This window comes from Rhinoraja longicauda, chromosome 10 (assembly GCF_053455715.1).
Source record: "Rhinoraja longicauda isolate Sanriku21f chromosome 10, sRhiLon1.1, whole genome shotgun sequence".
Lineage (NCBI taxonomy): Eukaryota > Metazoa > Chordata > Chondrichthyes > Rajiformes > Arhynchobatidae > Rhinoraja > Rhinoraja longicauda.
In genome coordinates this window covers 38,399,435-38,426,791 of record NC_135962.1, presented here as the reverse complement: position 1 = coordinate 38,426,791, position 27,357 = coordinate 38,399,435, and the positions used below count along the sequence as shown (strand labels likewise).

At 44.0% G+C, this 27,357-nt stretch overlaps 1 protein-coding gene across 1 annotated transcript in view; it reads left to right on the top strand.

Annotated features, from left to right (window-relative positions):
- frmd6 (FERM domain containing 6) overlaps positions 1–23,775 on the top strand; it is a 113,906-nt gene extending 90,131 nt beyond the window's left edge. Inside the window, exons 10-14 of the mRNA XM_078406701.1 lie at positions 2,873–3,047; positions 8,281–8,616; positions 14,834–14,965; positions 17,153–17,244; positions 20,833–23,775. Of these exons, the coding sequence (XP_078262827.1) occupies positions 2,873–3,047; positions 8,281–8,616; positions 14,834–14,965; positions 17,153–17,244; positions 20,833–21,114 (1,017 nt within the window). The 3' untranslated portion in view covers positions 21,115–23,775. The remainder of the gene's footprint in view (positions 1–2,872; positions 3,048–8,280; positions 8,617–14,833; positions 14,966–17,152; positions 17,245–20,832) is intronic.
- Positions 23,776–27,357: the final 3,582 nt, after the last annotated feature.

Sequence of the window (27,357 nt, the reverse complement as noted above, 5' to 3'; positions counted from 1 at the left end):
CTTCCACATTACTTACAAAAACACAGGGACCATTTCCTCGCTCTCAGTTTAAAGACATTGGTGCATTATTAGCAGTAGTTAGTTGGTTTAGGTTAACGTCACGTGAATTTAGATACGGTGAAGTGCTATCCAGTCAAATCATACACTACACAAGTATAACAGATCCTCTTCAGGAACAGCACTCAGAGTTGCCACATTCCGGTGCCATCTTGCAACTTCCATGTCTCTGAAAAATCTAATACGCCAGACATTCGGCAGTCTGGCACCACCAAATTCTCAAGGATGCCAGATTATATGTATCTTGCTGCAAATAGATAGCTTGTGAACACAGCGGTTTGGAACATGCATCCTACAATATAACCTCCCTTGGTGACAGTCACACATCACGTGGCAACCTAATTTGACCACTTGGCAATTCTCTGGTGAAGAGTTCATCATCACCACAAGGCTGCCAAGAAATTTCAATACCTGCATGACACGGTAATTTCAGAAAATCGCTGTTCATCTCCACACATCTGCTCAGCTACCCTGCCAAGTTTTCATTCCCACAGTCTGCACAAGAATTCACCTTGCATTGAAGATGTTACACGCTAGAGATTTGTTGGAAAGCAGCCAGTGCTCTTGCCAAAATGTTTCCATTCAGTTGCAGTGTTGGAAATATTCCACACAATTCCAAAGTGAGACCTATTCTCAAAAGTCAGGATAAACCTACTCCGGCCAACTCGGATCCCATTAATCAGCCATCAGCACGGTGCTGGAGGTGTGCTATCAAATAGAAATTACCGCTCATAGATGCTATCTTTTGTTTCCAAGGGTCATAGAGAACGGAAACTGGCCTTTTGGCCTAACTCGTCCATGCGACTAAGATGCCCCATCTAAGCTGGTCCCATTTGCCCATGGCCCATATCCCTCTAAACCTTTCCTATCCATGTACTTGTTGCTATTTACATGTTGCTATTAATGTTGCTATTGTACCTGGCTCAGTTTTTTATTCTGGCATCTTGATCCATATACCCACCACCGTCTGTGTAGAAAAAGTTGGCCCCGGGTTCCTATTAAATCTTTCCCCTCTCACCTTATAACTATGGCCTCTAGTTTTTGATTCCTCTACCACAGGAAAATGACACTGTGCATTCACCCTATCTATTCCCCTCATAATTTTCCCTATAAGATCACCCCTCAATCTCCTGCACTCCAAGGAATACAGTCCTAGCCTGCCCAATAGCTCAGGTCCTTGAGTCCTGGCAACATCCTCAAATCCTTTCTGCATTCTTTCCAGCTTAGTGGCATCTTTCGTATAGCAGCATGACCAAAACTCCACCCATTGTAAATTCAAGTAAACTTCCACACGAGGCCAATCTGCTCCAGCTCTCACTCGACCTTTGGCCGAAGCTTTGCTAAGTTACGATGATGAGATGTGGTTGGCTGCCAGTGTTTTCAAGGCAGCACTTGGCTCAACGAGATACTGACGGAACAGAGTAAGACAGGAGTCCGAGGAGATCGGAAACCAAACCATCCCCTTGCTAGAATTGTGCACACCACAAAGTAAACCATTATGGTTGTGGCAGCAGTTCCTCAGTGCTACTATCTTAACCCCCTCATCAATGATTTCCCATGACCATACTGCAGCCAGTAAGAATTTTATTGTTCGGTTATTGGTACATACAAAAATTAAATTCCTTTGACTTGACTTTTGATTCTCTTGAAATGCCCCTCAACTCCCCCAATTCTTTTGCCACATCTCTCCTCCAGGTGCAATACACAACAGTCAATTAATAACCCACCAACACATCTTTGGAATGAGAGAGGGAGCCAAAATGCCCATAAGAAATCTTCACTATAATCGGCAGAACGTGTAGAGTCCACACAGATAGAGGTCAGGGTTGAAGCTGGATCTATGGATCCATATGACTTCCTGCTGCCCCAGTGGGGCTTTCTGATCTGAATTTGAAATATTTTAGCCATCTACCTTCATTTTTATTCATAGACACCACATGCACACAATGTAAAGGGTCTGGGTAACGCGATGTAATGGTTCCTTCTGGCTCTAGAAGTGCGGTTTTATTTAAGATTCAAGAGTGTTTATCACGTGTACTAGCAACAGAACATTGAGATTCTTATTTACTGCAGCTTAACAGACCTGTTAATGCAGTAACACCCAGACAACATTTAATAGTCAGTAATACAATGAATTATGAACCCTAATACAAGATAATCACAATCGTACAAAACCAAAGTCTGTAGTGCATCTACAGTCTGTAGAAGATTATAGTTGCTGAGATGAGTGTTGTGTAGTGTTCAAGAGCCTGATGGTTGCTGTAGAGAAGCTGTTCCTGAACCTGATGGTCATGGTTATCAGTCTACTGCACCTCTTCCCGATGGTAGTAGTGAGATGAGAGTGTGACCAGGGTGGTGTGGGTGTATGATATTGGCTGCCTTTTTGAGGCAGCGCCTCCTATAGATCTCTTTGACAGTCGAGGGTCAGTACCTGTGATTAACCCTGAGAAATCCCTTAAACTACCTTAAAGTTGCATTATTAAATTGGTTTATAATTCTTCACAAAAGACTGCATCTGTCGACCTCTGTTTAAATGTGTAGGAAGGAACTGCAGATGCTGGTTTAAAACGAAGATAAGACACAAAATGCTGGAGTAACTCAGCGGGACAGGCAGCGTCTCTGGAGAGAAGGAATGGGTGAAGTTTCGGGTCAAGACCCTTCTTCAGTAAGGGTCTCGACTTGAAACGTCACCCATTCCTTCTCTCCAGAGATGTTGCCTGTCCCGCTAAGTTACTCCAGCATTTTGTGTCTGTCCTCTGTATAAAGTTGGACAGGGTTTATTTGCTCCATGCTAACTGCACAGGTTTGTTTCCAGGGGAAGAAGTTTGAGATCTTGCCGGACGGTTTGCCTTCAGCCAGGAAACTCATTTACTACACCGGCTGCCCCATGCGCTCGAGGCACCTGCTCCAGCTCCTCAGTAACAGCCATCGCCTCTACATGAACCTGCAACCTGTCCTACGACAGGTCAGGAAGCTGGAAGAGAATGAAGGTAATGTTAAAACCGGAATACTTTATTCCTTTGAGCGGATGGGGTAATCTTATAGAAGTGTATAAAATCATTAAGGGGAAAAGGTAGGGTGAATGCACAGAATCTTTTTCCCAGGGGAGGGCATTCGCAAACCAGATAGCATAGGTTTAAGGTGAACGTGGAAAGATTTAATAGGAATCTGACCTAAAGGGAGAGGTGAGGCAGGCTAGAACTTTATTCCTTGGAGCGCAGGAGGATGAGGGGTGATCTTACAGAGGTGTATAAGATCATGAATGGAATAGATAGGGTAAATGCACAGTCTTTTATGCAGAGTGAGGGTATCAAAAACCAGAAGACATGGGTTTAAAGTAAAGGGGAAAAGACTTAATAGGAACCTGAGGGGCAACATTTTCGCATAGAGGGTAGTGGGTATATGGAACGAGCTTCCAGAGGAGATAGTTGATGCAAGTTCAATAACAATATTTAAACAGGTACATGGATAGGAAAGATTTAGAGGGAAATAGGACTAGCTGAAATGGGACATCTTGGTCAGCATGGACAAGTTGGACGGAAAGGCCACCTTCCATGCTGTAAGACTGTGTGAGCCTTATTAATTTCATCCATTGCATTATCCTTTTGAAATTTGTAAAGCCTTCAGTAGTGTTTTTATTTGAAGGCCTTAATATTCCCAGTGTTGATGTGCTCACACAGAGCTGTGACAATCAGCTGAATTGTGTAATCTGAGTGTGCGTAAAGTTCCTCTGCAAGACTGACCTCCAGCCAAGTCAGAATTTTTCCATTGGTTTTTAGGATAATTCATGGATGTTTTTTCAGAAAAGCATAGCACATGAAGACCTTGAATGGATATTAACTCTCCATTTGCTCTGATTTTATTGATTGTTTAATTTACCATTTTAAATTATTTTAACACTTTTATAGACAGATAACGGACATTTTGCATGTAATTTCTGGGAATATATATTGGTGCATTTATTTTTAGTCCAGCTCAGTGACGCAGTATTACAAGGGCTCTTCGGCACACCGAGTCCACGCCGATCGCATTGAATGGCGGTGCTGGCTCGAAGGGCTGAATGGCCTACTCCTGCACCTATTGTCTATTGTCTATTGACCATCGTTCACCCATTCACACTAGTTCTATATTATCCCCCTTTCATCCACTCCCTACACACTAGGAGCAATTTTCAGAGGGCAATTAATCTACAAACCTGCATGTCTTTAGTATGTGGGAAGAAACCAGAGCATCTGGCAGAAATCCATGAGGTCACAGGGAGAACATGCAAACTCCATACAGGCAGCACCCGAGGTCAGGATCGAACCCAGGTTTCTGGTGCTCTGAGGCAACAACTCAACCAGCTGTGCCACTGTGTCACCCGAAACAAGATATTATTACTGAGCAAGACAGTTATGGAGGAACTCAGTGGGCCAGGCAGCATCTGTGGAGGGAATGGACAATTGATGTTTTGGGTCAAGGACTTTCTCAAGACTTGAAGTAGGGAGAAGAAAGCTGGAAAAGAGAGGTGGGGCCAGACAAAGCCTGGCAAGTGATAGATGGGTACAGATGATACGGGCTGCTTGGCAGATGGGAGGAATGGGTGACAAAGGCTGTGATGGTGAAAGGGAGACAAAAGGATGTCAGATAGGGAGAGAAGTGAGGTAGTGAAATGTAATGCCAGAGGGAGAGTTACGGGAAGGCAGGAACGGGGTACTGATTGAGAATGATCAGCCATGATCACATTGAATGGTGGTGCTGGCTCGAAGGGCCGAATGGCCTCCTCCTGCACCCATTGTTTATAAAGAGGGAGATAAAAGGGAAATGTAAGACACTGGGATGGGGGATGAGCGTACGGGCAGGGGGGGAGGGGGGGGAGAAACAGTGTGACTGGCGTAGACACAAGAAACTGCAGATGCTGGTTTACCAATAAAGACACACAGTGCAGGAGTAACTGAGACAGCCAGGCATCATGAATGGGGTGACTGGGGTGGTGGGAGAAGGTGTTTAGCTTAGTATATTATTGTCACATACAGTGAAAAGCTTTTTGTTGCATGCTATCCAGTCAATAAAAAGACTATACATAATTGCAAACAAGTCATCCACAGTGTACAGATATAGGATAAAGGGTACAGCGTTTCGTGCAAGATAAAGTCCAGTAAATCTATATATATTACTAACATTCTCATCTTGTATATATGTGGGTTTGTGGATATATTTGTATATGGGTTTGTGGATAGATTTGTTCCCGAAGTACAATAGACAATAGACAATAGGTGCAGGAGTAGGCCATTCGGCCCTTCGAGCCAGCACCACCATTCAATGTGATCATGGCTGATTATTCTCAATCAGTACCCCATTCCTGCCTTCTCCCCATACCCCCTGACTCCGCTATCCTTAAGAGCTCTATCTAGCTCTCTCTTGATAGCATTCAGAGAACTAGTCTCCACTGCCTTCTGAGGCAGAGAATTCCACAGATTTACAACTCTCTGACTGAAAAAGTTTTTCCTCATCTCCGTTCTAAATGGCCTACCCCTTATTCTTAAACTGTGGCCCCTGGTTCTGGACTCCCCCAACATTGGGAACATGTTTCCTGCCTCTAACGTGTCCAACCCCTTAATCATCTTATATGTTTCAATAAGATCCCCTCTCATCCTTCTAAATTCCAGTGTATACAAGCCTAGTCGCTCCAGTCATTCAACATATGACAGTCCCGCCATTCCGGGAATTAACCTAGTAAACCTACGCTGCACACCCTCAATAGCAAGAATATCCTTCCTCAAATTTGGAGACCAAAACTGCACACAGTACTCCAGGCGCGGTCTCACCAGGGCCCTGTACAACTGTAGAAGGACCTCTTTGCTCCTATACTCAACTCCTCTTGTTATGAAGGCCAACATTCCATTGGCTTTCTTCACTGCCTGCTCTACCTGCATGCTTCCTTTCAGTGACTGATGCACTAGGACACCCAGATCTCGTTGTACATCCCCTTTTCCTAACTTGACACCATTCAGATAATAATCTGCCTTCCTATTCTTACCACCAAAGTGGATAACCTCACACTTATCCACATTAAACTGCATCTGCCATGCATCCGCCCACTCACACAGCCTGTCCAAGTCACCCTGCAACCTCATAGCATCTTCCTCACAGTTCACACTGCCACCCAGCTTTGTGTCATCTGCAAATTTGCTAATGTTACTTTTAATCCCTTCATCCAAGTCATTAATGTATATTGTAAATAGCTGCGGTCCCAGCACCGAGTCTTGCGGTACCCCACTAGTTACTGCCTGCCATTCTGAAAGGGACCCATTTATCCCCACTCTTTGCTCTCTGTCTGCCAACCAATTTTCTATCCATGTCAGTATCCTACCCCAATACCATGTGCTCTAATTTTGCACATTAATCTCCAATGTGGGATCTTGTCGAAGGCTTTCTGAAAGTCAAGGTACACTACATCCACCGGTTCTCCCTTGTCCATTTTCCTAGTTACATCCTCACAAAATTCCAGAAGATTAGTCAAGCATGATTTCCCCTTCGTAAATCCAAGCTGACTCGAAACGATCCTGTTACTGCTATCCAAATGCTCCGCAATTTCTTCTTTTATAATTGACTCCAGCATCTTCCCCACCACTGTTGTCAGACTAACTGGTCTATAATTTCCTGTTTTCTCTCTCCCTCCTTAAAAAGTGGGATAACATTAGCTACCCTCCAATCCACAGGAACTGATCCTCAATCTATGGAACATTGGAAAATGATCACCAATGCATCCATTTATTTCACAAAATGCTGGAGTAACTCAGCAGGTCAGGCAGCATCTCAGGAGATGGGTGACGTTTCGGGTCGAGACCCTTCTTCAGACTACACTATTTTCCTACACTACCAATGCGTCCATGATTTCTAGAGCTACCTCCTTAAGTACCCTGGGATGCAGACCGTCAGGCCCTGGGGATTTATCAGCCTTCAGTCCCATCAGTCTACCCAACACCATTTCCTGCCTAATGTGAATTTCCTTCAGTTCCTCCATCACCCTAGGATCTCTGGCCACTAGAACATCTGGGAGATTGTTTGTATCTTCAGCCAAAATGGTATACGATAGCGCAACAATTTCAGGCCCACCTTATTCACCATTGGCCTGCGGTCCAAATGGTTGTTATATTTTAAAAGTTTTTCACTTTCTCAACTTTAAAAATCACCTTTTAAAATTTTAATAAATCCCTTTTCCACTTGCCCTGCCCATCAGCCGTGTTCAACGTCACAATGGGAACCCAACGGGTCCGCACCTGCGCAGTTGGGGCCTGTTGATCTAATACTTACGTAAAATGGCCACCAGATCTGCCCGTGCGCAGAACAAACGGGTCCGTGCCTGTGTAGTTGGGGCCCGTTGATCTTGGCCCGTTGGGGCCCGTTCAGACTGAAGAAGGGTCTTGACCCGAAACGTCACCCATTCCTTCTCCCCTGAGATGCTGCCTGACGTGCTGAGTTACTCCAGCATTTTGTGAATAAATACCTTCGATTTGTACCAGCAACTGCAGTTATTTTCTTACACTTTATAATACTTACACAAGATGGCCGCCGGGTCTGCGCGTGTGCAGTTGGGGGTGGGTTACTGCTCAGAGGGGGCGGGACCCGGGCGGGACCCGCCCAAGTTACGGGAGTTGCAGTCAATGAGGGGGGGGGGGGTGGACGAGGAGAGCTCTCCTGCTGCTGGCTGCCCCCGGCCGAGGTGAGTGGTTCACTCTCCCCTTTCCTCTCCCCCCTTGCCCGCCCCCGGCCCCGGGGGAGGCTCAGTTGGGGGAGGGTTGCGTGGCCCGCAGCAGAGGTTTGGGCCCAACGGGTCCACGCCCGGCTAGTTCTGATTAAAGATAGTCCAAGTGTCTCCAATTAATTAACTGGTAGGTCAGGTCAGCGCTCTAGTTGGTGATAGTACTGTTTAGTTGCCTGAGAACAGCTTGGAAGAAACTGCCCCTAAATCTTTCACACCTCTGTACCTCTTGCCCAATGGAGAGAAGGAGGAGTGACCTGAGTGAGACATCCTTCATTATGCTGGGGATCTTGCCACGGCAGTGTGAAGTGTAGATGAGTCTATGGAAGGGAGATTGGTTCGTGTGATAATCTGGGCTACATCCACCATCCTTGTAATTTCATGCTGGGAGAAATGTGTGTGCACTGGTGTGGGGGAACAGGGGATAGGAAGAGGTATTACTCTCCATTGGAGAATTGAATGTAATTATTATCTTGCAGAAAAGAAGCAGTACAGGGAATCATACATCAGTGACACCATGGAGATGGACATTGAGCACCTGGACAAGCGATCACGAGCCAGTGGCAGCAGCGCGGGCAGCATGAAGCACAAACGACTCTCCAGGCACTCCACAGCCAGCCATGGCAGCTCCCACACCTCTGGCATTGAGGTGGACACCAAGCACCGGGAGCTCGGGCCAGAGGACAGCTTCAGCGCGCACATCCTGCACCGGAAGCTCAAGTCCTGCAACTCAACAACCAGCCACGGCAGCTCCCATACCTCGGGCGTGGAGAGCGGAGGGAAGGACCGGATGGAGGACGACTCACAGGATGACGGTAATGCAACTGCATAGTGCTGCCAGCCACCATTGCATCCGCTTCATGTCCTTGTTATCACTGCCATAAACCCTAACACAGTCACTGCTGCACAAACAGAAGCGACTAACAAGTCAAACAAGGCAGCAAACACAATGGCTTTTCTCTTGCATGCCAACCAAATCTCACTTTGAGAATGGAAGAGATAGAATTTGCCTTTTGCACGACTCTTTATTTGTCAAGAATGGCGTGACATGTTCTGTTCTGCATTTCTCCAAAGGAGTGTTTTCTGAGCAAGGACAATGGCTTTTGCTTCATTACACTTTGAACAGACCGTGGGACCAGTCACTTTGTTGAGCGACACCACTCAGCAGAAATGTTCTCTGAGAAAGCGGGGGTGGAATAATTGGCCTGAATCGCCCTTAAGTATGGCCCTCCATCAACACCATGGTGGAGGATGGTCATCTTGATAGCAATAGCTTTGATCTTGATGTATGTTTTCCACTGAGATTTATTTTTGATTTACTTTTTATTTTGCACCAATATACTTTTTAAAGAATAAATTTGTAATTTTTTTGTAACATACTTGTGTTGTATAAGCAATTGTTCTTAAAACAAGGTAAAGTTTAAAAGAGTCACAAAGGAACTGCAGATGCTGGTTTACAAAAAGGAAACCCAGCAGGTCAGACAGTATCTCTGGAGAACATGAATAAGTAATGTTTCGGGCTGGCTTCATGGTATTGCAAGGTCCCGATCTGAAATGCCGCCAATCCACTTTCTCAGGAGATGCTGCCTGACCCCCTGAGTTACTTCATCACGTTATATCTTTTAAACTTTAAAGGAGATGTCTGGGATTTAAAAAAATTCACATAACGTGGTGGAACATGCCAAAGGCCAAGGACTGATTCACATGGTGTGATGGAACATGCCAAGGGCTGATTCCATGCTCTATGACTCTTTGACGTGTGGAAGGGTTCTGGTTTCCAATCCTGTTGTGTCACCAATTACTTTTACAGCTGCATCATGATGTACTATACCCCTTGGTACTCCATACCCTTTCCAATGTAGGCAAGTGTGCCAAATGCCGGCTTCACCACGTTGTCCACCTGGCGTCATTTTTAGGGAACTATGCTCCTGCACTCCCAGATCTCTCTGTCCTGCAATACTCTCCAAGACTTTAATGTTTGCTGTGTATCTGGTACAGTTTATCGGTGGGTCGCAGCCTGACCTGGAGAGTTGTTTATCAGTTTATTTTCCTTAAAAGGGTTATCTTTAATAGGGAGGAGATTCTCTATGCAAAACCTAACGGACGAATTAGAAGGTGACACAAGAGAATGCAGGCGCTGGAATCTGCATCAACATACGATCTGTTAGAGGAACTCCGGGAAGTCGGATATTGTCCTCGGAGGTCTACAACCTGGGCTGGCATTTCAGTGAAGTGCCCTGGAAGTTGGTGGGGGTGGTCTCAGTCAGTTAGGAGATTAAGCTGAGGTTAGACGGCCCTCTATAAGTGCTTGTAAAAGGTCTCGCGTGCCGACTTCTCAGATGATCTAATAAAGGGAGTAATCCCCATATCCTGACCACTGACCATGATGTCACTAATCATCTCTCCTGTCGTTGCTGAACATTGTTGTGCTCCTGTCTGCTGCATTGCTCCACGTTACAGCAGGAACAGCTGTTCAGAAATGTCTTACTCGCAGAACTGTGAATTTAGGAAAGATTCTTTATTAATGTGATTTTTTTTAAATCCCCCAATGGAGTAATGAGGGCTAAAATGCAGAGTCTCTGAATCCCAGCAAGAATCGAATCAAAAGGAATAAAAACTGATCTGACTGAAGTTTCATAAAAGACATTTGGACAAATATATGGATAGGAAGAGTTAGGAAGGCTATGGGCCAACTGCAGGCACATGGGGCCAATATACCAACTTGGGTTCTCTAACAGTGAACCTCTCTAACAATGGGTCAAAGTGCCCGTTTCCATGCTGTATGGCTCTAGAAACATAGAAAGAGGTGCAAGAGTAGGCCATTCGGCCCTTCGAGCCAGTACCGCCATTCAATATGATCTTGGCTGATCATCTAAAATCAGTACGCCGTTCCGGCTTTTTCCCCATATCCCTTGATTCCTGTAACCCTAAGAGCTAAATCTAACTCTCGCTTGAAAACATCCAGTGAATTGGCTTCCACTGCCTTCTGTGGCAGAGAATTCCACAGATTCACAACTCTCTGGTTGAAAAAGTTTTTCCTCATCTCAGTCCTAAATGGCCTACTCCTTATTCTTAAACTGTGACCCCTGGATCTGGACTCCCCCAACATTGGGAACATTTTTTCTGCATCTAGGCTGTGCAATCCTTTAAGAATTTTATATGTTTCTATAAGATCCCCTCTCATCCTAAATTCCAGTGAATACAAGCCCAGTCGACCCATTCTTTCATCATATGACAGTCCCCCATCCCGGGAGTTAATTGGTGAACCTTCGCTGCACTCCCTCAATAGCAATAATGTCCTTCCTCAAATTAGGAGACCAAAATTGCACACAATACTCCAGGTGCGGTCCCACCAGGGCCCTGTACAACTGCAGTAGGACCTCCTTGCTCCTAAACTCAAATCCTCTCGCAATGAAGGTTAACAAGCTATTGGCTTTCTTCACTGCCTGCTGTTCCTGCATGCTTACTTTCAGTGACTGGTGTACAAGCACACCCAGGTCTCGTTGTACCTCCCCTTTTCCTAACCTGGCACCATTCAGATAATAATCTGCCTTCCTGTTCTAGCCACCAAAGTGGATAACCTAATAGTTATCCACATTATGCATCTGCCCACTCACCCAACCTATCCAAGTCACCCTGCATCCTCATAGGATCCTCATCGCAGCTCACACTGCCACCCAGCTTTGCGTCATCTGCAAACTTGGACATGTCACATTTAATTCCCTCGTCTAAATCGTTAATATATATTGTAAATAACTGGCATTCCAGCACTGAGCCTTGCGGCACCCCACTAGTCACTGCCTGCCATTCTGAAAAGGGCCCGTTAATTCCTACTCCTTGCTTCCTGTGTGTCAACCTATTCTCTAGCCATGTCAATACCCTATCCCCAATACCATGTGCTCTAATTTTGCACATTAATCTCTTGTGTGGGACCTTGTCAAAGTTTGAAAGTCCAGATACATGACTATGACTACGTGTTTTATAAACCTGCATTTATATAATGTCTTTAACATTAAGAACAATTCAAGGGATTCCCTAAAGGAAAATGGGAGTCAGGACAAAGGAGGGGGTAATTGGTCGGGCTCCCTTGACTACTCCTTTGTTCCAGTTAGTTTTCGATCCACCACTCTCCACAATCCTTAGTTCATCCTGAACTCCATTGTGTTTATACTTGATGTTGCCTGACCTTCCACACCCATCAGCTCTATTCTCCTCACCTCATCCCTCGATGACCTCACTCCAAATACAGCACACTCGCCCTAATATTTTAATTCCTTTCCCATTTTGCTCGCACCTGGCTTTGCAAGGTCCTAATTGGAGAAGTCACCTTCACAGTGACTGAGGTAGCAGCCACAGTGATACCCAGCGTTAATGCAGACTTTATTCTGAGAAAACCAAGAGAGAAAAACTAAACAGACATGGTAGAACTGCCCAAAAACAGACCAATGTTGAAGTTTCAGGTTGACGACTTTTCATCAATAAACTACTTGATAACAACTTGGTCACCATTTGGCGATAGCACTGTTGAGACCAGAACCTTTAAAGACAAGGGTAGGAAAGGCAACTGTCTCCATCTTTATCAGTTATCTGGTCACCCCTATCATTGTATTCACCCTTTAGCACTGATTTGTTTCCATACCAAGCCAATAACCCTTCTCTCAACACTTGTGTTCTTTGTGGGATGTCTAAATCACTGGCAAGGCCAGCATTTATTGCCCACCCTTAATTGCTCGTAACAACGTGGTGGTGAGGTGCATTCTGGACCTGGTGATGGTGCTCCCATGGTGCCATCCGATAGGGTTCAGGCCCAGAGACGATGAAGACTGGCGACACATTTCCAAGTTGGGACGATGTGTGACTTGGATGGAACCTGCAGATTGTGGTGTTGACCCTCCTTGCACCTGAAGCCCATGGCCCTCTGGGTGACGGAGACCAGGTGTCAGAGATGCTCAGGTAGCCTCGGTGAGTAACTACCGTGCATTTGTAGGTGGTGCTAACGACAGCCACTGCACGCCGGTGGTGGAGGGACTCTTCTTGCTTCTTTCCGTCTTAGTCTCATCCTCCAGTTCTGACCTTGGGAGCTCCTCTCCATTTTCAATCAAATAATTCTGATTTAAGCTGCTCTCTCACTCTCATGAACTTTGGTTCTAATTTCCCCCAGGAGAGGATACGTCCAATATTTCATCTAGCTGAGACTGCCGCAGGGTTCAATCAGCCTTTACATAGCCATTCCCATCAATTCTTCATCTCCTCGACAAAGTTGAACCTCTGCTCATTCAGCCCATCCTGTTATGTTGCCAACACAAAATGCTGGAGGAACCCAATAGGTCAGGCAGCATCTGGGGAGGAAATGGATGGACAACATTTCTGGTCAGGACCCTTCTTCAGACCATGATTCCTATTGACTGGAGACATTTGAAAGCATGATGTCAGGTTAGCTTTATTACATCAAATGCAGAATCATTTCTAAGATTAGGCAAAGGGGGGTAAGTGCAAGATAATGGTCCACTCATTTTAAAACAAAATTTGTTTTTGCAAACAGTGGTGAATCTCTGGAATTCTCTGTCCTGGTGTAAGTTGGAAACTGGATCATGACACGTATTTGAAGGGAAGCTAGATAAAATTTAATTGATGTAGGGGAGATAGATAAATGGAGAACTGGCAGAGTAGGAGACTTATGGTCAGCCCTGATTGTATTAAATGGTGGAACAGGCTTGAGGTCTACTCTCTTCACCCTGACAGGAGGAGAGATGTATCTTTTGTTGCTCATGCTGTGACTGTAGCTGGGTGTTGGCTTCTGGATCTTGCCTTCTGTATCTGTGGCTGCCTTGTGCGTGTCTTACTGCTCCTGGCTAAGGATGGATCTCCTCACACTTGGTTCGGGGAGGGACTTGTGCGGCATTTCAATGGCTGCTTTTTCATATGATATTGGAAGAAATGGTCAAATGTTAGATTGAAATTCAGAATTACTACAAAGTGGATGAATGCGCCTATACATAATTCTATGTATTTAAAAAATGCTGACCAGGCTTTAAAACTGCAAATGACGCGTTAATTCGCTGCAGTGTGGGCATTAGCAACAGGTGACAAGTTTCTGATTTTGGGTCGACCTTTCTTTAAACGTTATAGTCGAATTAGGGTTGGTTATATTAGATTTACAGATCTAGAATTCCATGTGTGGCTTCCTCTTAGTCTGGGAGTCAGAAACACATCTGCAGGAAGTGGGAGGGTAAAGTTTAGGATAAGTCTTGACATCCACTCAGCCAGCAGAGTTAATGTAATAGTGGAACAAACTGATCCTGCAACTGGCAAGCATGCCATGATACCGGAACGAGTGCAGAGAATATGTACACAGATGTTGCCTTGATGTTGCCAGGACTTGAGGGCCTTGCCTGTAGAGAGCGATTGGGCAGCCTAGGACTTTATTCCTTGGAGTGCAAGAAGCTGAGGAGTGATCTCACAGAGGTGTGTAAAATCATGAAGCGATCCGATGGGGTAAATACACAGTCTTTTCCCAGAGTTGGGGAATCAAGAACTAGAGCACACAGGTTTAAAGTGAGAGGGGAAAGATTTGATTGGAACCTGAGGCCCTCTTCTTGAGAGGATGGTGGGTATATGGAAGGAACTGCTAGTTAAGGCAGTTGATGCAGCTGCAATGACAACATTTTAAAGATATTTGTACAGGGATATGGGCCAAATGCAAGCAATGGGACTAGCTTAGATGGGGTATCTTGGTCAGCATGGATGAGTTGGGCCAAAGGGCCTGCTTACATGCTGTATGACTCCATGACTAGCCCCAAATAATAAATTATGATTTCATATAATTTCTTTCCCCCCAGCTCAGTGTTTGGCATTTTCAAATTGACTTGCCCGGATTGGAAAGGGCTGGTTGTTCAGTCACGGACTGCACCATCCAAACTAGCTTTGGCTGGGAAATGCAAACCCATTTCTCCAATCCCATGTGAAATAGTCATGCTGCAAAGTAGATCACTGGAGTTGTGCTGGTGCTAAGTGTCTTATTTTTAACCCTAGAAATAGAAATGCTGGTTGATGATCCCAAGGACCTGGTGCAGATGAATGAGCTGACTCCTGACGTTGGTGCGGACATGTGTATTCACATCACCGAGGAGATGCTGACGTCGCGGCAGCTGAACGGACATTCTGGTGAGCAGATGCCAGACAGTTGCTGCCTGGGGTTACCTCATTAATGCTGCACTCTCACTGGCGAACAAGTGTAGGAGTATGTGAAATTATATGTATATAAAGTTATGAGAGGCATTGATCAGATCAACAGTCAGAACCTATTTTCCAGGGTGGAACTGTCTATGACTAAAGAGCAGTGCTTTAAGGTGAGAGGGGAGAAGTTTAAAGAGGAAGTGCAGGGCAAGTTCTTGTACACAGAGAGTGGTGTGTGCCTAGAACACGCTGCCGAGGATGGTGGTGCAGGCAGATATGATAGTGATATTTAAGATGCATTTAGATGGCATATGGATATGCAGAGGATATGTGTAGGCAGAGATTACTTTAACTTGGCATCATGTTGGGCATGGACATTGGGGGTCAAAGCGTTGTGCTATACTGTTCATCTGCAGGGAGGAGGTGCAAACTGTCCTTAGCACCATGGCACAGGAAGCCATTCAAATGGGGAGATGGGGAGAGGACCAAAGAGAGATGTAGTCATCGCAAGGGATAGCAGAGTAATGGGGAACAGTCACAGCTCTCTGCAGTTTAGAACAAGAGTCCCGAAAACTGAGTTGCCCACCTGATGCCCCGAGGAGAACTTGGAGTGGGAAGAACCAGTTGTTGCAGTCGGTGTAGGGACTAGAAACAGAGATTGGAGTAGCAAGGAGGTTATGCTGAGGGATTATGACAAGTTCAGGGTGGAATTGAAGAGCAGACCATAAGGGTGATGATTTCCAAATTGGCAAATGGTACATTGGTTTAGGGTTGGGTTTATTATTGTCACATGTACCAAGGTATATTGAAAAAGCTTTATTTTACATGCTATCCAAATAGATCAGATGCACCATATGTAAATACAGTCAAGTCAAACTGTAGTGCAATAAGTATGGCAAAACGAAAGATACAGAGTGCAGAATATAATTCTCAGAATTGTAGTGCATCAGTTTCAGAGACAAGGTCTAATGTCCGCAATTTGATAGAGGGTGAGTTGGACAGCGCCATGATTTATGGAGGGAGCGTTCAGAAGCCTGATAACAGAGGGGGGAAAGCCTTTTCTGAGCCTCATGGCCCAGAGACGATTCTTTCAAAATTCTATACCTTCTGCCGGATGGCAGACTAGAGACGTGATATAAGATTAAGACATTAAAATATAAAACAATATATTAATAATCAATAATATTAGGAGAACATAATGGTGGAAAATGAAGTTTGTAGTGTAAGCAAAAACACAGTCCATAGAAGAACATTTTTTTGCTGAGAATAGTGTTGTGCAGTGTTCAAGATCCTAATGGTTGCTGGGAAGATGCTGTTGTGCGACCTGCTGGTCATGCTTTCCATGTTCCTGTGCCTTCTCCCTGGTGGTAGTAGTGAGATGAGAATGTGGCCAGGATAGTTTGGGTTTTGAATATCGGTTGCCTTTTTGAGGTAGTACCTTCCTCGGATCGCTTTATTTTTGCGGAGATCCTGTGATGAACTGGGTAGAGTCTGCCACTCCCTGGGATCTCCTTCATTTTTGGCCGTTCGAGTTACCGAACATGATGCAACCAGGCAGTAGGCTCTCTACCATACACCTGTCGATGTTCAATAGAAGATTTGGTGACATCCTGTATCTCTTCAAACCTCTATGAATGTAGAGGAATTGATGAGCTATCTTTGTGTTTACATCGATTGACTGGGCCCAGGGCAGATCTTCAGAGACGTACAGGTATGTAGGTTAATTGGCTGGGTAAATGTAAAAATTGTCCCTAGTGGGTGTAGGATAGTGTTAATGTGCGGGGATCGCTGGGCGGCACGGACTTGGAGGGCCGAAAAGGCCTGTTTCCGGCTGTATATATATGATATGATATGATATGATATGCAAACCCAGGAACTTTATACTGTTGACTCTCTCCACCGCCATCCTGTCAATGAAGACTGGTTCATGGATCCCTGGCTTTCCTCTTCTGAAGTCAACAATCAGCTCCATGGTCTTGTTGACGTTGAGAACAAGATTGGTGTTCTAGCACAATTTCAATCTGTTTTTCAATCTCCCTCCTGTACTCTGATTCATTATTATCTATTGTTCACGCAACAATGGAAAGACAAATTAATGATGGTTCAGTCAGCAGCCCAGCTTGTGTTTGTAGAAGGTCATGCAATATTTTAATCAAATTTATTTCATTTGCACAGGATTAATTGTACGTGAGCTGAGTTCTTCAACATCTAGTTCTTCAGAAACAGTAGTGCGGCTTTATGGTCAAAGCATAGATTCGTTACCACAGGTGAGTCTGCACCCAGGAATGTCCCATGTTCTCAATGCGTGTCTGCTTCATAATAATATTTTCCAAAATTAACTAATATGGGCAGGAAATTCTAGCACTCTTATGCATAACTGAATGACATTTCTGCAACATGCAAATGTGTCCTGGCCCAGAGTTTGCGAAAGATGTGTGTAACATCAGCTGTGTGGTTGATGGGATGTCTTCTTTAATGGACTGAGTCATTCAGTTGAAAAGGGTGCAGAGGACATTCACCAGGATGTTACCTGGGCTTGCTAGCTGGATGATCAGCCATGATCATATTGAATGGCGGTGCAGGCTCGAAGGGCCGAATGGCCTACTCCTGCACCTATTTTCTATGTTTCTATGCTAGCTTGAGTTAGAGGGAGAGGTTGTGTAGGCCGGGATTTTTTTCTTCGGAGCGTAGGAAGCTGGGGGTGTCCTTATTGAGGTTTCCAAGATTGTGAGGGGCATGGAAAAAGTGAATGCTCAGGTAGAGGATTCTTAAACTATAGAGCATTGGCTTAAGGTGAGAAGGATAAGATTTAAGAGTGATCAACTCTTATCTGCCTGCACATAATCCATGTCCCTTCATTCCCTGCATATCTATGTGCCTATCTAAAACCCTTTTGAATCCCGCTATCGCATCTGCCTCCACCACCACCCCTGGCAGCGCGTCCCAGGCACTCCCATCCACTGTGTGTAAAAAAAATCTTGCCTTCCGCATCTCCTTTAAACTTTGCACCTCTCACCTTAAAGCTGTGCCCTCTGGGAAAAAGGTTGGCCTACTCAGCCAGTCCCATTTGCCTGCAGTTTTCCCATAGCCCCGAAAACCCTTCCAATCTATGTATGTGCCCAAATGTCTTCTAATGTCCCGATCCCTTTCAGTACTGCTTGTTCAATTGTAGCTCAGTCGGAGGGCAGTGGGAGTCAGAGCTGGTGTCTCCAGCAGTGATTTATTCAGTTGTTTGAGGCAGGGGTCAGGCCTGGAGAGGCAAAGCAATTTCCTGCTTTGGGACAGATCCTGTCAGATCTAGAATCCGTTAATATACTGATTCACTCAAATTCCTGTCAAAGACACAAAATATCTGTTAAGTGTGGAAACTGTGTCACGAACAGGAATTTATTTTACTTTGGAGCGAAGCTTTGCTCTAAAGAAACACCGCTTTATAGAAGTCAGCAGTGTAATGAGAGAGCAAAATGTACCACCGACTAGTTTTGGTCACCCTGCTACTGGAAAGAATGCAGAGAATATTCATAAGTATGTTGCCAGGACCTGAGCTATAGGGAGAGGGGAGGACTTTATTCGTTGGAGTGCAGGAGACTGAGGGGTGATGAAACAGAAGTGTATAGAATCATGAGGGGAATAGATAGGGTGAATGCAAAAAAGTATTTTTACCCAGTGTAGGGAAATCCATAACTAGGGGTTTAAGATGAGAGGGGAAAGATTTAATAGGAACCTGAGGGGGAACCTTTTTCACATCGAGGGTGGTGGGTGTGAACAAACGTCCAGAGGAAGTAGATGAGGCTGGTACAATAACATTTAAAAGATATTTGAGCAAGTACATGGATTGGAAAGGGTATGACCCAAACATGGCAAATAGGAGGAGCTTAGACAGGCCATCTTAGTCAGCGTTGATGAGTTGGGTCAAAGGGCCTGTTTCCGTGCTGTGTGACCTCATCGTAGAGACACCACATTGGAAGCTATGTTAGGTTTCTAAAAGTGACCATCTGAACCAAGGTCCTGAGAACTGCAGCTTACTTTGCAACTTCTGCAGAGTGTGAGCTCGCCCAGAATTATCTTCCTGGCCAATATCACCAGCGGACAAATGTCACTTTTACACAACTCCAGTGAATCCTGCTATAGAACAGGAAGAACATTCTCAGATTTCTATTTTGCAATGTTTTAAGAAATGTGTTTATGGTTTTACTGCCCGTAACAACTAATGTAATCCCTGCCCCCCACCCACCTCTGCCAAATTGAGTTAGGACTTCAGGCACATTGAATCACGGAAGCATATCGGAAAGATTCCATTTGTGTAAAGAACAATTTAATCTTGTCGCATTAACGTGATTTTGCATTTATTCACACTTTGTGTTATAATATACTTTGTGTTGCATGCAGAGGTGTGGCATAGTGGCAGAGTGGCAGAGTTGCTGCCTTACAGCACCAGAGACCCAGGTTCGAGCCTGACTATGGGTAGTGTCTGTAACGAGTTTGTACGTTCTCACGGTGACCTCATGGGTTTTCTCTGGGTGCTCCAGTTTCCTCCCACGCTCAAAAGACTTACAGGTTTCGATGTTAATTGGCTTTGATTAAAAATTGTAAATTATCCCTAGTGTGTAGGATAATGCTAATGTGTATGGGGTGATCGCTGGTCGGCGTGGAATTGGTAGGCCGAAGGGCCTGTTTCTGCGCTTTATATCTGTCTAGTCTAAAGTAAAGTGCTTCAGAGGTTACAGAGTAAGTTTAGCAATTTAAAGAAGATCTTAAAGGCTAAGGCATACAGTACATAGTCACAGGGGCCACGCAGCGAGTTCTCATACCAGATGATTTGAACCCCACCATGTAATCCATACTCATTGAGTTAATCTGCGCAGACATTCCTCCCTTACATTACCCTGACAGACATCTTGTACCCTCTTGTGTGACTACAGCTTTGTGCTGTAGTCCACCTGAAATAATCTGTTCCCAGTGTTCAAGCTTACCTGACAAGGCCATTTAAAAAAACCCAATTGTTGTGGAATCGCATTTTAAATGCTTCAGTTCAAATTTATTCTGGGATACACCAGTCAGGAGTTTCCTGTCAACATTTCATGTTTTTTGCAGCATTTGTTTTGCAGAGATTGAGGTGATAGAAACTTTCAGAGTAACCAGATTGTTTCAGGTATAGCAGTCCTTTGAGTCAAGAGTTTAGTTTAATTTAGAGATACAGCATGGAAACAGGCCCTTTGGCCCACCAAGTCCACACTGCCCACCAATCACCCGTCCCTACTAGTTCTGTCATCCCACTTTCTCATTAACTCCCTAAACACTGTGGGCAATTTAACAGAGGTCAATTAAGCTGCACTTCTTAGTGATGTAGGAGGAAACCAGAGCACCCAGAGATCACCCACTTGGTCACAGGGAGTGAGTGCAAACTCTACATAGACAGCGCCAGAGGTCAGACTCAAACCCAGTCTCTGTTGCTGTGAGGCAGCAGCTCTCCCAGCTGCGCCACTGTGCCACTGGTGTGTTATTGTTATATATACCAGCAATGGAACAATTAAATCCTTTCCGGTTGCAGATTTACAGGCTTAACACAATAAATATACAATAATCAATAGTACAAAAAATTAATAATCAGTAAAACTGGGTGAACATAATAGTGCAAAACCAAAGACACAGCCTATAGAATATCATTGTTCCTGAGGTTAGTGTTGTGCACTGCCAAGAGCTGGATAGTTACTGGGAAGAAGGTATTCTTGAACCTAGTGGTCATGGTTTTCAGCTTCCTGCATCTGCTCCCCGATGGTAGCAGTGGGATGAGAGCTTGGCCAGGGTGGTGTGAATGAAATGTTGACTCATCTATGCCTTTTATTCATACACAGCCCGTGTGCAGAAAACCAAAGACCTCCGCAGACCGGCATAGCCAGAGCTTGGATGATATCCGCCTTTACCAGAAGGACTTTCTGGAGATAGCTACCCTTGGCCAGGACACTGCCCAGAGCTACACATTCGGCTGTCACCTGAGTGAGGAAGGGAATTGTTGTAATCGCTGCTTGGCCGAGCAATACAGCTCAACAAAGGAGACGTTCATCGTCAAACGAACAAGCAAATATTCCTCCCTGGACCGCACGGCTGATGACTCTGTTCCTGAATTTGTAGTTTGAGCATTAAGGTTTAGTCAATGCATTGTGTAATGAACTGTAAGCCTGGCTGCCTACTGCATTCACAATGACCTTCCAAAGCCATGACTGACACTTATGTCGAGCTGACAATCTTTTTAATACAGCTTTCCAATAAACAGCCAGTTTATATTCTGCAGTTCTTCCATGTTTCTGGAGAAAAGCAGCTGATAAAACAATGGATGCCAAGAAACCAAAGAAAAATGGGATCTGAGATGTATGTTTTTGCAAGTCCAAGGAAGAATGTTTAGCTAAAGCAGGCTCGTGATAACTCTTTGCACATTGACTTTTCTGTGGAGGATCAAATCCATCGTGTTCAGTATTACACAAACAGATCTTTCTACAGAACTTCTTTCAGCCAAGCCTAAGAGTCACAAATGTTATAATTTAGTGGAACCTTAGTTTTCTGAACACTTGTGTGTTAGAGGCTCCGTTTTGTGTTGTTGATCAACTCCTTCCTCTAATATATCAACAAGACCTTGGTGCTGTGAACCTTAGTCTTGGGCTCCTGTACCTTTCCTACCTGGTCATTTGGGTGTGTATGCAATGACAATCAGAAGTGCTTCTCTATTCAAATACTCCCATGACCGTTGATAAGATAAGACATAAAATAGAAAATTACGGTCACTATGGGAAGTTATTTGACTTGTTGATCTGAACACACAAGTACATTTGGGAGCAGTGGCTGGGTTGTAATTTTCTCCAATTAGTTGGTCGATTCCAGTTACGATAAAGATGCATGTTAGATGTATTGATAGTGACTGGAGTTGAGAAGCAGAGTGAATTCACATGTCTATAAAAGTGAAGCCTGTGCATTGCCGGATAGCCTCACTAAGTTTCAGTGTACCAAGGAGCCGATTCACACAGCAAGGAGTTTTGAATACAAAATGTGTTGCATTGATATATTATTTGTGTTTGTATATGTCATGCAGTGCCCATCAAGAGAGAGATTTGGCCTTGTTCACATGCGTTGAATGCTTAATGTTGTCCTTTTTGTGATTTGTTTCCATTGAGTTCACCCACTTCTGTTTTGTCCACATGAGGAGGGATGAATATCGACCCTGATTCCTAATGTTATGTTTCTCAAGGCTAGACGCAAGGAACTGCAGATGCTGGTTTGCAAAAAAAGACACAAGGTGCTGGAGTAAGTCAGTGGGTCACGTAGCATCTCTGGAGAATAAGGACAGGCGGCATTTCAGATTGGGACATATTGTTTTATCTGATCTGATGGAGATTAGTTTATTAACCATTGTTCTGCTCACCAGAGCAAGGTTTCAGTGGTTCCTACAGTAAATACAATGCAAAATAGTACATCGGGCAAATGCTCATTTCAAATATCGGTGTTGAGAACGCCAAGACAAAAATGTATCACGTAAGTGAAGGGACGGAATGCGATGGAACATTCTCTGCTGCTCTTGGTGTCCTTCAAGTTTTGCTCCTTCTACAGGTGTGATAGTTGACGAGGGGATTATTGGAATAGGAAATCTTTTCAGTTTTATTAAGACAGAGTGGTGTTTACAATGAGGCAGAAATAAGAACGAGTTTGCTTTGTGAGGCAAGGTAGCTTGGTATCAAATAGCTGACTTTTCAATCTGACTGACTTTTGCCAATACATTAATGGTTACCATATTTTAACATTTAGCTGTGTTTTTTGCAACTGGAATAGTTTCTTAAAATATTTTTTGATATAAAACTTGTTTTTATCTGTATTTTTTATATAATGGATATTTTTACAAGAAATTATATTAATCGAGTAGCTGTTAAGTGCAGTGCAATTTTGAGCAGTATTATGACAATCGTACACAGGCGTGGAAGCAGTATTATAAACTGTGGAGTTGACAGTTTCACATTCGTGTTAAGTACAGAAATTCTGGACTACTCTTTCCTCTTCTCATAGGTGTGCTGAGGATTTTGGCAGATCGAGAATCATGATGTTACTTCAAAACAAAAAGGTTGTTGAACTTATTTTTGAAGTGTAATTGAACGAAAGTGACCACAATCAATCAATCTGTAATCGATAATGTGTAGCAAGCGGACCATTGATCGAGGCATGTTGTATTCTGTGACCAAAAGGACAAACGTGAGGAGATTATCAGTCTTGTGGACTTTCTTTTACCCTCTGTAACATTGGGAATGTCCTGATATTGTCATTTGAATGAATGAGTGAGTAATTCTGAGTTGCATTCACAAAATGTTATTCTTGGGAATCGATTTTTTTAAATGTATCCTGTGTCTGCAAGAACAAATCAGAAACTGGGCATTCTGTGATGGTTGGCATGTTGGGAATAGGATCCACTGGGTGGATGAGTGGTGTTCCAATAACAGTCAAGACGTTTGATGTGATCCAGAACTAAGAAGCCCAATTGAATAGTGAACCACACACCAGGTTGACCATTCACTTTCAGCACACAGTCGACAAAAAGCACTACTTTTCATCAAGGTTTCTCCAACCACATCTTCTATCACCACCAAACTCGAGCTTCTCTTTCATGGAACTCGTCTCTTCTGCTGGAGAACACCTTCACGATTCTTCACTTTCATGGGAACATAGCCCAGGAACTTCCCTTCCTGTGGACCTATCGACAAGACACCAATTACAGCGGCTCAAGAAGTCAGCTCGCCAGGTTCTCGGGGGCATTTATGGAATTGGCAATAAAGTGTCTGTTCTGTTGAATATTAAAATAAAACATTTTCTATGGTTCACATCATATCTTTTTGAAAACGCTCCTAATACTTCAACTTTTTAAACTTTTCTTGTGATTTTTGATTTGTAATATGAAGACTTGATGAATCTTGAAGGGTTTATATGTGAACAATGGCCTGTTAAACGCAGACATTCATCATACTCACTGAGAATAAGACTAGGCTCATGAAATACTAGAATTACACATTTCATGACAATAGAAGCGGATACAATCATGACTTTTAATATATATTTGGACAGATATGTCAGTAGGAAGGGTTTGGAGGGAAATGGGGCCCATGCAGGCAAATGGTCAGCAAGGACAATGTGGGCTGAAGGGCCTGTTACTGTGCTGTACAGCTGTCTGACTAATTATAAGCAAGTTATTTTAATGAAATAATGCCAAAGGATTGCTATTGTTAGTCTAAGCTGTAACTGAAATCTCCCCAGTACTGGTTATTCTCACAGGTAATGACAGGAGAGTTTGGCTTCAGTTACAAGAGTCTTTCATTCTAAAGAAGTTTGGACTGCTGGGACAGTGTTGAAATTTGATCTGTCAGAAGTCTGCGATCTGTGTGGTTCAGAATACCCTCATTTCCACAAATAACTATTTATCAAATTACAGTGTTTCTGCAGGGATAGATCGACCCATTTGCCTTTAGCATGTGTAAATATACAAGCAGGTTCATGTGCATTGGGAGTCCCATAAATGCTAAGAATTCTAGGATGTAAAAATTAAACAACCAATAAAAGAAAGGGATATAAATGTAGGCTTAAACGATCATTGTTAACTAATGCTTACAGCTACAGTAGTCCTCATTTTCAGACTTAATCCAAGAATCTGAAAAATCTTCAGTCCAAGTATAACTGCTTATTGTAAAGTTATGAATAGGTTCAAATCAAGTGTGCAGGAGAGGGGGATTGTAAGTTAACTCTGTTTGACTGGCATCACACTGATAATTTAAGCAGGACATAAATTTGGCCGTTTATTGAGACTTTGCACAGGAGCTGACGGGTCCATTGAAACTTTTGACACTTGTATCATTGTCACATGGCAGAACAAATTATTTTTAAAATCTTGAATGTTCCACTAAAACCTATATTTTCACATTTGTCAGAGAGCTACCGTGTGCGGTGGCACAGCGGTAGAGTTGCTTCCTTACAGTGCCAGAGACCCAGGTTCAATCCTGACGACGGGTGCTGTCTGTACGGAGTTTGTACGGTCTGCCTGTGACTCCTGGAAGCTCCACTTTCCTTCCACATTGCAAAGACGTACAGGTTTGACGGCTAATTTCTTGGTATAAATGTAAATTGTTCCCAGTGTGTATAGGATAGTGTTAGTGCGTGGGGATCGCTGGTCAGCGAGGACTCAGTGGGCCGAAGGTCCTGTGTCCGCGCTGTACCTCTAAACTAAAGTAAATCTATCAAGTACACATATTTTGAAAACTAGTATAGCTGCTTCTGTTGTTTCTTTGCGCCGTCTGCATTTTTTGACTGGGTGCTGGCACGTAAATAACCTGCCTGTCAAAAATGAGGGACTAGTCTGTACATGTGTGACCCTCAAAATTAATCTACACATAAGGAATGTTTTGAAGTGATGATTTCAAAATTGATTCATGAGAAAGGCTGAAAAAAGTGAATGGACACGTTTGAAAATTGTGCATGCTCAGGAATGGTAAAGTCAAGAAAAAAGGTCTGAAACTACCATCTAAAACTAATTAAAGTTGGGCAGGTCACTGCCTCAGGTGGTCAGTGACGCTTACTGGGTTAGATGGCCAGTGAGGGCATCAGTTTTAAGTTTTTTGCAAAGTGATTGATGAAACTTCCAAACGGAGGATTTTTTGGGGGATGCTCGGGGTTGGAGGTAGAAGGAGGGGGGTGGCAGGATCTTCCTCATTAAATGCTTGCAGTTCCTAGTTTTAGTTATATAGCATTACAGCATGGAAACAGGCCCTTTGGCCCACAGAATCCATGCCATCCATTGATCGCCCATTCACACTAGTTCTATGTTTTCCCACTTTCTCATCCAATCCCTACACTCAGGGCGATTTACAGAGGCAAATTAACCTACAAAATCTTTGTGATGTGGAAGGAAACCGGGGCAGCTGGAGGAAACTCGTACGATCACAGGGAAAACTTGCAAACTCCACGGAGTCGGTACCCGAGGTCAGGATCAAAGATATTAGAGGAGCAAGATGAACCACTCCGTCAAAATCACCTATACTGAAGTGTAGTACGCAAAGGAGCAGGACATCTGCCATTTTAGTAGTCAAAACCCACTGTTCGCTATGCCTCTCGCAGTGTTATCAGTGTTGTGGGGGAACAGTATGTGTGATGATACCATTAAAATGCAGAAAATATCTCATCTATCAACTCACATTTTTTTGTTATTTTTATTTTGAAATGTTTTCCCCCTGCTTAATTTCTCAGATTTTATTATTTCTTACTGTTTCTGCCCATTCCCCTCCTATCCTTCATCCCCAGCCCCCTCTTTTGTGCAGTTTCCCTTGTATTGCTCAAACACACACACTGCACAAATTTAACTTTATATATATACTAGAACAAGTGTGCCCGTTCAAAGCGGGCCCGTTGGGCCCGTCCCCACACCCCCCATTCTCTCCTCCCCCAGCCCCACTCTTACTCTCCAAGTGTGCCCGTTGGGCCCGTCCTCCTGATCTGTGTATGTCAAGTGACCACTATAACCTTTTTTTTTTTTTTTCCTAATCAGATGTGCAGCACTTTGGTCAACATGGGTTGTTTTTAAATGTGCTATACAAATATAATTGACTTGACTTGACTTGCAATAACAATTTAGCTTTTCGAAACAATGTAGCCGTCACAAGCTGAAAACTAAATCCTTTTCTGGAAACTTTTCGAAACAAATGTAGCCGTCACAAGCCACAAGCTGAAAACTAAATCTGCACCGCAGCGCCCCCTATAATTTAGGGGGGGGGGGGGGGGAGCGCTTTAAAACCTCTGTAACTTAAAAAACATGCGACCGAATTAAATAAAAAACAATTTTGCAGCAGATAACCGCGTGGTGATTAAGGCGGTGCAAAAATCGTGGCGCTACGGTTCACCGTTTTGACGAAATCAGAGAAACCGCTGTTACGCGCATATATATATATATAACACAAGATCTGAGTTTTAGTAGTATACTAGAACAAGTGTGCCCGTTCAAAGCGGGCCCGTTGGGCCCGTCCCCACACCCCCCATTCTCTCCTCCCCCAGCCCCACTCTTACTCTCCAAGTGTGCCCGTTGGGCCCGTCCTCCTGATCTGTGACCACTATAACCTTCTCTTTTTTTTTTTTTTCCTAATCAGATGTGCAGCACTTTGGTCAACATGGGTTGCAAATATAATTGACTTGACTTGACTTGACTTGACTTGCAATAACAAAACAATCAGTGCTTTTCTGGAAACCTTTCGAAACAATGTAGCCGTCACAAGCTGAAAACTAAATCCTTTTCTGGAAACTTTTCGAAACAATGTAGCCGTCACAAGCCACAAGCTGAAAACTAAATCTGCACCGCAGCGCCCCCCTGA